Source organism: Diabrotica undecimpunctata, chromosome 7 (genome assembly GCF_040954645.1).
Source record: "Diabrotica undecimpunctata isolate CICGRU chromosome 7, icDiaUnde3, whole genome shotgun sequence".
NCBI classification, from domain to species: domain Eukaryota; kingdom Metazoa; phylum Arthropoda; class Insecta; order Coleoptera; family Chrysomelidae; genus Diabrotica; species Diabrotica undecimpunctata.
Genome location: NC_092809.1, coordinates 61723207 through 61737115, shown reverse-complemented (window position 1 = coordinate 61737115; position 13909 = coordinate 61723207). Strand labels below are relative to the sequence as shown.

At 32.9% G+C, this 13909-nt stretch overlaps 1 protein-coding gene across 1 annotated transcript in view; it reads left to right on the top strand.

Annotated features, from left to right (window-relative positions):
- The window catches only part of Tsp (Thrombospondin), a 103622-nt gene that overhangs the window by 45422 nt on the left and 44291 nt on the right, over positions 1–13909 (top strand). Inside the window, exons 4-6 of the mRNA XM_072537437.1 lie at positions 1561–1846; positions 2837–3085; positions 6239–6409. Coding sequence (XP_072393538.1) covers positions 1561–1846; positions 2837–3085; positions 6239–6409 — 706 coding nt within the window. The remainder of the gene's footprint in view (positions 1–1560; positions 1847–2836; positions 3086–6238; positions 6410–13909) is intronic.

The window sequence follows — 13909 nt, the reverse complement described above, 5'->3', positions numbered from 1 at the left end:
TAAAACTGGAACTAAGAGTTAGGTTAGCGAGGTGCTATGTTTTGTCGACTTTATTTTATGGAATGGAATCTTGGACCTTGAATGCGACATCAACGAAAAAATCATTCGAGCTGTGGGTGTACAGAAGAATTCTGAAAATATCATGGACAGAACACGTCACAAACAAAGAGGTTCTGGGAAGGATGAACAAAGAACTGGAAATTTTAAATACAATAAAAACAAGAAAATTAGAATATCTCGGACATATTACACCTGGAGAGAAATACACCTTGCTCCAACTGATTATGCAGGGAAAGATCCAAGGAAAGAGAAGCATAGGAAGGCGTAGAATGTCATGGCTGCGCAACCTGAGAGAGTGGTACGGATGTACATCAAATGAACAGCAGCCGTCTCAAAAGTCCGAATAGCTATGATGACTGCCGACCTCCGCCGCGGAGATGGCACTTGAAGAAGAAGAAGACCATCATCATCTTGCCTGTTAAAAAACAATTCAAGCATATAACGGCCACGTGAAGACGACATAACCTTAGTTTTGAAAAGCGTTTACTAAATCGGTTTGTTAAGTTACAAACATAATAACTTTACTACATTTCCAGAACTTCACTATCACCACACAATGTGAATAGAAAGCAAAACCTTTCAAACAGTATACTTAGAATATGAAATGTATCCTAGAAAATACCAAAATAATAAAATTTGTGTACAATAATATAGGTAGGTAACCACTGCTAACTTTGTGTACATTGAGTTAAGTCGAGGGAATCAATTGGCGCCAAACATAAAAAAAGTGTAATATATAACCCGAAGTATCTCCAGCGGCACTAAAACTTTTGTACTTATTTATATTTAGCACAATATACGTTGACTGGTAACAAAGCTAGTGTTACACATATATCCATTTACACTAATTACATATTGGTATAGCAAGATCTTCTGTGAAGTTCTCATTTAACACTTTTTGGGACTTATCTCCTTTTACACGAGCAAGAGCCAATTGACCTCAATTGGCTCAACAAGTAATACAAACAAATTTGTAGACAATTTACTGTGCTACAAATAATATCTAATACCATTTTCTGTAGGGTTGCTAGGTTACGAAATACAGCGTGAAAATTCTCTCTCCCTTTTTCCTTTTTCCGAGATAACGGTCGGAGGACAAGAGTGACCTGATACTTATACTTCTACTTACCCTCCAAATACATCAGAAAAATAAAATCACGTCCTCTAAGAAATTCACACTATGTCATAAAAAATGTAACATTTCAATGGACTATTAGTATAGTACCTACAAATATTTTGTACTTCGGATCACATAAGTTCAGCTTTGGCTCGATATCATTGTATAATAATATATAATTTAGTACAATTGTATATTTGAACGTAATTTTTTAATTCTGAATATAAAACACCTAAGAGAATTTACTAATCTTTCGTTGTATGTTAGGTTTTAGTTTTTTTTTATATGATTCCAATTTACTAAGATATGCTATATAATTAACCAGAAATGTCTTGAATGGATAAAAATGTTTCCATTGAAATAACGAGTTTGTTTTGTTTCAGCACCACGAACGAAAATATACGATCGAAATTGACGGGCATCACAGAGATCTAAGAATGGTTTTAAATCGCAACGACTGTCCTCTGTCATTATACACAAACCAAAGCAAAAGCTACGACAATTTTCTCAATGACGATTTAAACAATAATCTCAATGATGATCCAAATATACAAGCGCAACAACCTGATTATGATCAGTACCGAAGAGGAGGAGAAGATCCATATAGAAGAACATCGTCTGGTGTTCCTTATAGAGGAGATATTCCCTTGGTTTCCAAGTTGGAAGACTGTAAGTGCTTTTTCAGTTTGCATAATAACACAATGACAACTATAAACTTCAAAATACTACTGTTATTAAACTGTCAACTTTCTATGTTTATATATATTTTTGACGTTCTAGACTTCACAAGACATTTCTGGATTGTTCAATAGTGTCTCGAATATTCTAGAATTTTAATACTTCTTCTTTTTTGTCAAAAGACTTTTTCTATGTGGGATAAATCTTACGGAACTTTCGTAACATTGCTCCCTCCTTTATAGTTATTCGCCTCGAAGACCTGGTCTATCAGGGACCGATTGAAGCTAACAGGGTGGATCAGTTTCACGGTAAGGAGCTAATATCTCTATAACTTGGGCTTATTTCTAGCTAAAAACTGGATGTGGTACATTAGATCTTTTATTCTGTGCAGGGCAGTGTAGGGCCTTCCCAGTTTCGTTAAAGTTACAGACAAAGTCCTTTCTTACGTGTGGGGTTGTATAATCATACTGAGCCACCTCTGTCAAAAGTTGTCTACCTGTAGAATGCATGTGGATCCTAGCCTTGGCTTTATCACTTGAAAGCTTTAAAGTTTTACTAGCAAATTCGTAGACTTTTTCTAATTCTTTTTTTAAATTTTCGATGTACGCCAGGGAATAACATTCTACTTCGCAGGGAAGCAATCGTCCAAAAATAAGATCTTTAGGAAGCTCCATTTCTCTTCCGAGGATCATCATCAATGGAGAATATCCGATTGCTTTATATTCGGAACTTTTAAACTACTAATCTGGTAAAGGGCCCGACATTATAATCTTTATAAATATTCTTACGAGTTCCCAATGTATTATGTGTTGTTATTTAGAATATTGTACAAGTTTTCAAAATAGTTTATCCATATTTCCTATGTAATTTCATTTACTTTTACTCTCAACAAATTGAAATACCAATATAATACTTTCGTATTTATATTTTAGTATCTAAACATTCCAACTATTTCAAATATTCTACTGAATAATTTTTTAGCTGGTATCCTGCAAGCTCTTAACCTACTGATTGAAAGAGTAAATTTCGAAGTAAAGAGATGCGAAGCTTCAGCTCAAGCAATCGACAGCTTGCGCCGTCTTATAGAACAATGCGAACTGTGCAAAGCTCAACCCATTCGTCGACCAACTTGTGCTACGCATCCACCACGATGTTTCCCCGGCGTCCAATGTTATGATACCGAACAAGGGCCTAGATGCGGACAATGTCCAAGAGGATATATCGGCGATGGTGAGTTATTTATATTATTTGTTTACTAGTTCCGTATGGATTAAATATAATACAATTTTTTTAAGGATACTAACAAACTAGGGAAAAGGTCAAATATTTTTTTAATGATACCACATCAACTATATGTAACAGTTTATTAGTTGTTATGTAGTTATATGCGGGTTTTAAGAATATACTATTTTTATTGGGAATAAGCCACAATTTTATTTTAAAATAAGTTTATTTTGATGTTTTGATTTCCGCTTTGGAAATCGTTCTCAAAATACAAAGCATTCATAAATTAAACAAATTTTGTTTTTGATGCTTGGTTAACAAATTCTTGTAATAATTTAATTTTATCAAACTTATTCATATTACTCGAATTCAATGTTTGATAACATATTTAAAAAATGTCTTTATAAATGTATCATTTGGTTGCAAACAAATCACATGCTATGACTTTTCTGACGGGTATTTTTAAGTTAAAGTTGATTTCTTGTAATCGAATTAACTGTCTTCCAATAAAGTCCTCCCAGGAATGCAACTCAAAAATATTGACATCATTTTCATCATTTACATCATTTTAAAGTTATTTAAAAATGTATAATATATTATTTAAAATGTATAATATAGGTCTGATTTGCCAATATAAATGAGTCAGATAAAATTAAATGATTAGAAGATTTTTTACCAAGTAACAAAAGACAAAATTTGTTTAATTTATTAATTTTCTGTATTTTGACAACGATATTCGTGTATATAGAAAGTCAAATAAGTGGAAATCAAAACGTCAAATAAACTTATTTTAAAGTAAAATTATGGCTTATTTCCAATAAAAATAGTAAATTGCATTATTGTATTAATTTTACAAATTACTACAGAACTGGATGTGAATAAGGGTCCTGGTTCTGATTGATTGCCTCCCAGCTTTCTCAAGAATTGTTAAGGTACATGCACTATACACTGATTTCTTCAAGGCCTTTGATCGGGTCAACCTTCTTCTTCTTCTTCGCGTGCCATATCAGAATTATCCGACGTTGGCGATCACCATTGCGAAGGCTTCTCGATCTTCTGCAATATGGAATAATTGTCCTGCATTTGATATCTGAGTCCATTCACGAATGTTTTTTAACCAAGAAACTTGTTTTCTTCCTACACCTCTACATCCCTCTATTTTGCCTTTAAGGATCAGTTGTAATATTTTATATCGACTTCCCCTTACTATATGTCCCAGATAAGATATTTTTTGATGTTTAACAGTATTTAGCAGTTCTCTATCTTTGTTGACGCTCCTTAGTACTTCTTCATTAGTTTTACTTGCTGTCCAAGGTATCTTCAGCATTCGTTTATAAAGACACATTTCCAATGCTTCAATTTTGTTCATGATTGATACTTTTAGCGTCCACACTTCTGCACTATACAAAAGTAGTGGGTCACGACTAAACAATAAAAATTTGGTTTTGTTTGAGTTTATTTTAATGCCCATTTCCTATTCTATTTCGTGAATACAATCAAGCAGAATTTGGAGACCTTCAATATTATCTGACAGAATTACTGTATCGTCTGCATATCTAATCACATTAAGTAGTTCCCCGTTGATTTTTATTCCATATGGTTGTCTCTCAAGTGCCTTTTTAAATAACTGGTCCGAGTAAACATTGAATGTTGGCGACAAAATTCAACCTTGTCTGACTGCTCGTTGTATGGAGATTTCATTGGTGTCATCGGTTTCAGATATTTTTCAGTATTTGCTTTAATTTTACATGCTGTACTTTATAGAATGCTTTTTAGAAGTCCCCGATACATGCAAATACATCTTTTCTTTGGTCACGTAATTTTTGTAATAGGTTGTTAAGCTCAAACAGTGCCTACCTGGTTCACATAGCATTTCTAAAACCAAATTGGGTATCTTCGAGATCTTCTTCGCATTTGCATCTAATTCTGTTGTGAAGTATTCGTAGGTAAATTTTTAAGAGTGTGGCTCGCGTCAACCATAATATTTTATTAGTTAAACTTAAATAAATGGTTATTGATGGGCCACTTTTTAGATGTCTGAGAACATTCATTGGCCGAGTTCAGATAGTACGTATCAGGGATTCTGTTTCCAGTGAGATTATGGTTCATTTAGGAATACCCTAGGGTTTTCATTTGGGAGCCCTGTTATTTAACATATTTATCAATGATATACATCACTGCTTTCAGCAGAGTTCACCTCTTCTTTTTGCGCACGATCTTAAGTTCTATACAATTATCAATAATACAGAAGATTGTGTTAATCTTCAACACGACCTTGTTCGGTTGAATGAGTGATGTGTGTTGAATGCCATGGTCCTGAACGCATCCAAGTGCCATGCTGTTTTTTGGACGATCGAGAGACCCAATGGAATATAATTAATATAAAGAACATTCTTGTTGACTGGGTTGCTGAAATTCGTGATCTGGGAATTAATTTAGACTCTAAACTTTTATTTGAGTCGCATTATATGTCAATAATTTCCAAGTCTTTACAAATGCTTGGCTTTATAAAAAGATTCATTAGAGACTTTCAGAATATTAAAGCGATTAAATTACTATATTGTTTTTTAGTTAGACCCCATCTAGAGTATTGTTCTTGTATATGGTCTCCATCTTATAATATTTACATATCAAAAATTAAGACAGCTCAACACAAGTTCTTGAAATACGTAGCATATAAACAGGATATACCTTCTGAATTAAATCAAGTAAATTATGATCAAATTGAAACCCAACTTGGTATTTTCTCATTGTATGACAGGACGAGTAATTAAAGATGCAAATGTGCTTTATGACATAATTAATTCGTCTTGTGTTCTCAGCTACTTGGGCAGGTTGGTCTGCATGTACCTCTACGTAGAACATGATTAGACCAAACTTTTTATGTTCCTCTTCACAAAACCAATTACGCATATAACGATTTTTTGAGTGGCTGTGGAATAGGTAATCATTATTTTGATATTTAAAACTAAATTACGTGATTAAGTTTGTGATATTTATATTTCATTTTGTTTTATTGTATACTTTGTAAACATTATTAATCTTATTGGTCAGCAGCCCGTTGATAATAGATAAATAAATAAAACTTTATATGATTATAAATTTTATACTTATTTATAAATAAAAGTTAAAGCTAAATGACACTACGATTTTTTTCAGGGTATTCTTGCACTCCTGGCCGCAAATGCGAAGACAATCCTTGTTACACAAACGTGGAGTGTAGGGATACAGCACAAGGTGCCGTATGTGGTAGATGTCCACCAGGATACGAAGGAGACGGTTTCTCGTGTACTAGAGTAAATCCCTGCCAATATAATCCATGCGCTCCAGGTAAAAATTTTTTAGTTTAGTACTATTGTATATGAGCTTAATAATTTTATTGCTTTTTGCATTAAAATCGTGCCTGTTTTCTTTTGTTCTTAAAATGGTTAACTTAAAAATATAAAAGTATTGTTCGTAAAAATGATGATAAGAGAATATTCCCAGTACAATATATATATATATATATATATATATATATATATATATATATAATATACACAATAAATAAATTAACGGCGAAAGGAGCACACTTCATCAAACTTTCCGTGTATGAATTATAACCTTTACAATTATACGTTTATAATTATACGTTTGTATTACCTACGTCTTCATATAGTCGGGTAGATACAAACTCCTCAACCCCTTTGACGAATTATGCTCCTTTCGCTGTTAATTTAAATATTTTATTTGGCGTTTTAATTCATCAAATCCGTAGCAAAGCTCTTACTGAAATCTGTAATATAGCTCAAAAAGCGATAGTGATAAATACTTGTATTTATACTAAAAGTGAATACTGTAGAATCCCTGAATATATATATATATATATATATATATATATATATATATATTCAGGGATTCTACAGTATTCACTGCCTTCCCTCGCTCAACCGGTTGCCATCTCTCTCTGTTGTCCCATTCGTCGTCCTCTTTTCATCATTCCTATGGGGCTCCATTCGGTTATTCTCTTTATTCATCTGCTGTTCTTCTAGTTCTTCTTACATGTCCATACCACTTTTTTGTTCTATATATGTTAGTATGTCTGTTTATATTGATGTTCTTTGCTTTATTTCGTCATTACTTCTCCTATCCATTCTTGTTACTCTGCAGCACCTTCGCAGGCATTCCATCTCTGTTGCTACTATCTTACTGCTGTTTTTCTTGTTTATGATCCAATTTTCAGCCCCATATGTCATAACACTTCACACTAATGTTTTATAAATCTGTATTTTTGTCTTCATATTTAGGTATCTATCCCACCATACTGAGTTAAGTTGTCGGATTGCTGTTCTTGTTTGTCCTAATCTTTGTGTAATTTCTTCCTCTGTTGTTGCCTTTTTCGTGATTATAAACCCTAAGTATTTGAATTTATCCTTTCCTTTGATTGTTACGCGGTCATCAATCTGCAGATCTTCTATGTCTTCTTCACTTGTAGATAGGTACTCTGTTTTCGCGAGGTTAATATCTAGGCTAGCCTTGGTATATTCTTTTTGTAGTTTCTTCGTCATGTAGCTGGGGTCGTCTTGGTCTTGTGCAATCACTACTTGATCGTCTGAAAACCTTAACGTATACAGGTATTCGTTCCGTACCGGTACTCCCATGCCTTCGCATTTTGTTCTCCATGTAGTCAACGCTTTCTCTATGTATATTTTAAATACGGTTGGAGATGTGGAACAACCCCGCAGGAGCCCTTTTGTTGTGGTGAAGTCTCCTATGATTCTTGTTCCCATTTTAATGGACACTTTATTTTCTTTATACAGAGCTTCTGTAGCTTCTATGAGTTCCGTCTGTATTTCTAATTTGTACATTGCCTCCCATAGTTCTGACCTTGGTAGAGAGTCATACACCTTTCTCAGGTCCACAAATGAATATCTCTTTTTTTGCTTTTCTCTTTTCCAACAGTTGTTTCAGTGTGTATATGTGGTCTATGCATTATCTTCCTGCCGTGAAGCCTGCCTGATTCTCCCCGATTTTGCCTTTTATCGCTTGCTCTATCTTTTCTCGCAGTATGTTCCCATATAATCTTCCTATTGATGATATTACGCTTATTCCTCTGTAGTTTTCGCATCGTTTTCTATCTCCTTTCTTAAATATAGATGTTATATATGCCTCCGTCCATTCCTTTGGGAGCTGTTCTCCATTTATGGCTTTCTGAAATATCCATTGTATCATCCGGTGTAATTTTTTTAATCCGTATTTTAGAAGCTCAAGTGAGATGCCTCCAGGTCCCGGTGCTTTCTTATTTTTGATTGCTTTTATAGCCGTTGTCATTTCCCTATCTGTTATTTCTATTTCTTGTTGTGAGGATCTGCTTCGTCTTCGCCTGTTTTCTTTTCCAATAAATTGTGGTATATATATATATATATATATATATATATTATATATATATATATATATATATATATATATATATATATATATATATATATATATTTATATATATATTTATATATATATATATATATATATATATATATATTTATATATATATATATATATATCAAATAAAATAAATATATGGGAAAAAATCATTGCCCAAGTTAAAAAAGGAGAGGGTTAACTTGGTAGAGGATCTACAGAAGCCATGCGACCAATTGTGGCAGTACTGTCAAAAGTCCCTGCATTCCAGCCTGATGACTCTACAACAGGAGGAAGCTACAGGTACCTGAGGAAAGGTTCACTCAGGAGCAATGTTACCAATTATGGCAATAATTCGGAAGACCCTACATTGGGACATTATTTCCATAAATGCTAACATTGCTTTTAAGTGATCCTTTGCTCAGGTAGCTGTAGCTTCCTCTGTGGTTGTGTTGCAGAGTCACTGGGATGTAATGCAAGGACTTCTGACAGTACTGTCGCAATTGGTCGCGTGGCTCCTGTAGATCATTTCCCAAATTAACTTGCTCCTTTTCTAACTTGGACGCACCGTACTGATGACGAATAAATATACATAAATGTAGATATATATATATATATATATATATATATATATATATATATATAATATATATGTATATGTATATACACAGTAGAAATCACTTATTGAATAAAATTATTTCTGCCTTTTTTAAAAAATTATAAAAAGGGCTAAAGCCCTTCGGCTTTTATATATAACAGTGCGCTTTTTAAACATAAATTTCAATGCACAGGGTGATTCACTCAAGTTTAGAATAGTCCATAAGCTTTATTTTTAATGGATCACCTTGTATATTTATAAATTTTAAAAGCTGCTTAACAAGGTGATCCCAACGAAATCTATCATGTAGGATCTATTATGAATAATACAGGGTGAAATTTTCAAAGTGCTTTTCTCACTGTATACTCTGTATATTTCCTCATTTAGATTCTTAAAATTCCTGTTCTTAAAAATAGAGTTTGACACTACTATACACTGTAACAAGTTATGACCATTTTTATTTCGAAATCGGTATTAAATAAACAGCTTTGTTACCTATATTGGCAATTTATAACCCTGTACTTAAGATAAATTGTAAAAAAACTTATCTACTGTTAATGTTTGTATTTCCCCACACATTTTTTTGTTTGACTCTCATTTCTTCATGTATGTCTTTGTTTGACTCCCGGGTTTATTTTAATGTACTTAGTTTATTCCATGGTTTTGATAGATGTTGTTAACTTTTCGTGTCTATTCCAGATTATGTTTATAATTCGATAGCCGATCTGTCCTTTCTACTCAATTTTTTTTATATCTAAAGCTTTTTTAATATTTATGATTGTACGTGATGTTTGTTTGCTTTTCCGATTAATAATTTTATGGTTAAAATATAATCAGTTAAACGTAACTTTCTGTCATAAAACCCGTGCTATCATGCATTTCCAAATCGAGTATAGTATTAAAATTTCAAGAAAATTTTGTGGTTATTTTTTTCAGACAACATGTACTGTACATTACTTATTAGTTGCTTGAAATTACTATTAATACAGATATTTTACTTAATCGATTACTTCAATTTACGTCACGCTCAATACCCAGGGTAGTCTGCCGCTAACCGTCAATATGTATAAAATTTATCCCTGCTTAAATAAGGTACTAACGCAAAAACAGAAAACTAACTGCATAATCGGTGTACTGATTAGTAACCGACAAAATTTTGTTGTGTTTTTATTGACAATAATTGCATGTTATTTATAACTAATAAGCTGAATTTAATAATTGGCATTAACATTGTTAGTTTTCTGTCATCCAGGATAAATCCTATTAGACAAATAACATATTATATATGATAATAATGAACTTGTTAATGAACTTGAACTTGATTTTTAAACATTTTAAGGACCTTTTGAACGTTTATGTTGTTTTTCTGAATTATTTAATATCGTTATCATCATTCAGACATTTTAGTACGCTACAGGACATATGCATCATCTACCGTTTTGATTTCCCTATATCGTGCAGTTGCTCTCGATTCCTGGTATTATCTTTAGATCATCTAGTAGCCCATCTGGTAGTTGGTAGCACTGGGTTACTTTAGAAAGCTCTTATATTTCTCTAAGAGTTATTTTTATCCACTTGTGATGGGTTTTCCCACTATAAGTAATTTTTATGCAGAAAGGGGTTATTCGAGTCAATTGCATATTAATTGAAGACATTGAAGCAAAAATCAATGGTAAATTGAATAATAATCTTAGATACGCTGACGACACTGCTGTCTTATGCGATAGTATCCAGAGCTTTCAAGAGTTGTTTGATTGCGTAAATACGACAAGAAGAAAAATGGGGCTAAAATGAATGTTTTTACGACAAAATTATAATATTTACACGTTAATCGCACGACAAAACCTTTAAAAAGTTAATTACTTTAAATATCTGGGATGCTACATGACAGATTAACTAGACCCAAATAAAGAGATTAAGTGAAGAATTGAAGCAGCTCGTACAACGTTTGGTCAGTGTTGTTACATGTTAGCGAGACCTAGACTCTGAAGGCTAATCTTTGAATCGCCTAAAGGCATTTGTGATGTAGTAGCATAGAAAAATACTCCAAATACCCTCGATAGCGATGCAGAACAACGATCCTGTGTTAAATAGGGCAAATGTCTTTCGTGAATTAATTAAAATTATTAAGATAAGAAAGATTTTATACCTAGGGTATGAAAAGCTTTTAGAGAAGACCGATACATAATCCTTTAGCTTCTAATTTAAGATAAAATCGAAAGATACAGAAGAATTGAAGGTAGCGGATGTCATGGTTAAGGATATGCGATTGGACATCAATATGCAGTACCGAATAACTATTTCGATTATATAATAACCGTGAACAACTTTTTATTCAATTCTTCAATTACATTGTATAATTTCCAACGTTCTTCTTCTTCTTTTTCGTAACGTTCTATCGTCCATTTTTGAACAGACAGGGCTCTCTTTGCCAAGTTTGAAAATTTGGCCTAGGTAGATATATTCTTGGACTTGTTTTATCATATTGTTTATAGATATACGTCTGGGGTCATCTGTTTTTGTCGGCTTTTTTTTGTTTTTGTCATATTCATTTTTAGTACGACGAATTGGGAGCTATCTGTGAGTTCCTCTACCATAGTTTGTGTGTCTTCGAATGTGCTTGCTACAATAACGATGTCGTCAGCGAATATCTGAGGTGGTCTTCATTTGCCTTCTCTGTCAATATTCTCATTGTAAGCAGATAATGTGATGTACTATATCCTATGCGGAGAGTAGCCTATTCTACTGATTGATAATTATCCATTTTGTAAGTAAGCCTGTCGATAATAATTTTTATAAACAGTTTGCACACTTGACTAAGCAACGATATGAGTCTATAATTCTTTAAATCACATTTGTCCCCTTTTTTGTGTAGGAGTATTAAAATACTCTTTTTTCAGTCTTTAGAGGTCTATTATGAAGATATCTATTAAATAGCTCTGTTAATATTGAGATTGTTATTGTCTTGCTTGTTTTCAAAAACTCGGTAATTATAATATCCTAACCTGAAGCTTTATTATTTTTTAGTTCTTTTAAATCTCTTTTTTCAAATCTCTCTATATTTGCTATTATCTTTGATCCAACGATTTTTCTTTTTATTTTGAAATTCTTTTTTGTTGATTAATTAGGCTGGCTTTGGGAGCTGTACAAGGTTTTGTAGAAATCTTCAGCAATATTTAATATTTTATATTTGGTCTTCTCTTTCATTTTACTGGATTTTAATCATTTTTTAAACACCCAGTGTTGCTCCCAGATTTTTTAAGCCTGTGTCTTAATTTTATTGTTAATTTTTCCTTCTTTAGTTCTTGTTTTTCTTGCGACCTGTAGTCCGTCTTCGAGAAAGTTTTTATGTATGTTTTTGATAACTTCGTTAACTATACTACCAGTAGTTATGTTTTTTATTGTTGTGACCTTTTTAAATATTCTTATGCTATTTGGAAGGAAATAGTCACTTTTATTTTTGGTACTTACGTTAGGTGCGATCGATGTTCACTTTCTGTTAGGTTTCTTTTTGTAAAAGGTATTCATATCATGTTTTTATATTCCTGGAATTCTATAAGTTTTTCTCCTCTTATGTTTTTTGTGCCGAATCATAAATTTCCAATATTGTTTTCTGAGTATTTAATCTTATTTCCAATTTTGGCCTTAAAATCTGCAATTAATATTATTATTTTAGCTTCTTTTTGTTGTCTATAACTTTTTTAAGGTCTCCATAAAATCTATTTATTTTATCATCTGCTTTTTCAGTTGGAGCATAAACCTGCACAATTTTTTTACTGGTTTGTACATACTCCACCGTATGTACAATATTCCTTGCCTTTATAGTAGATTCCACATACCCTTCTTCTTTTCTTTTAATTTCTGATAGTCCCAATCAAGTCATTATGTCCCAATTCATGTTTTCCAATTCCTATTCTAGTTCGTTTTCTAGTTCATCTGGCGTACCTTTTGTGTCTCTGTTAAAATCATTTTTGTTTTCTAGAGGCTTTGACCATATCCTACCACGCTGGTCAGACGGCTTGGTGGGGTAGAAGAATGTGTAATGTCTACTATTCCCACCGGGGTTACGCAGTGCGTCTTACTTAGTTCAACCAACACCCTTAGGAAAGAAGGGTCCGCAATACTCACTCTTAATGAAATTACGTTTCCCTTATTTCAGTTGTTACAGTTATTTCGCTGATACACGCTTGTCAGAGCCTTGTTTGTGATAACGAGATTCACCAACGTGAAGACGAGGTTGACGTTTTAGTAGAAAAGGCTATTTGTGGCGCATTACTTCTCCATTAGAACCTCTGCCAACGTTAGGGGACTTAATATGGCATCGAAAGTAGGTTATTTTTAGAATTTTACACTTTTGATGGTCCCTATCTTTTCTTGCTTCATATCCGAGATAAGTATATTCCTTGACCAATTCTACACCTGTTCCGTTAATCTTAATCCTTTCACTTGAAGACCAAATTTGATATATTCTTGGTTTTGTTTGAGTTTATCTAAAGGCGTAATTTTTATAGCGCCTTGGACTTTTTCCAACGTTCTATGGTTTCACAATAGGTTGTTTGTAATGAATCGTATTTTATCAACAACAAAGGCTATCTAGTATTTCGCGCACTATTGCGTACTATATTTGAAAACACGGTCCAAACTGGTGAGAAATAATTTTGGTGTCAGACTCCTCGTTTGTTGACAATGTTTTCAATGGCGTTATTGTTTTTACCGTGGTTGTTGCATGCTTTTTATATGTTGTAGATAATATTGGTACCGGTATTCAATTTAACATTATTTCAAACCTGTCAATACGGTGAATATTTCTACCATGTTAAATTCTCAAAATATCG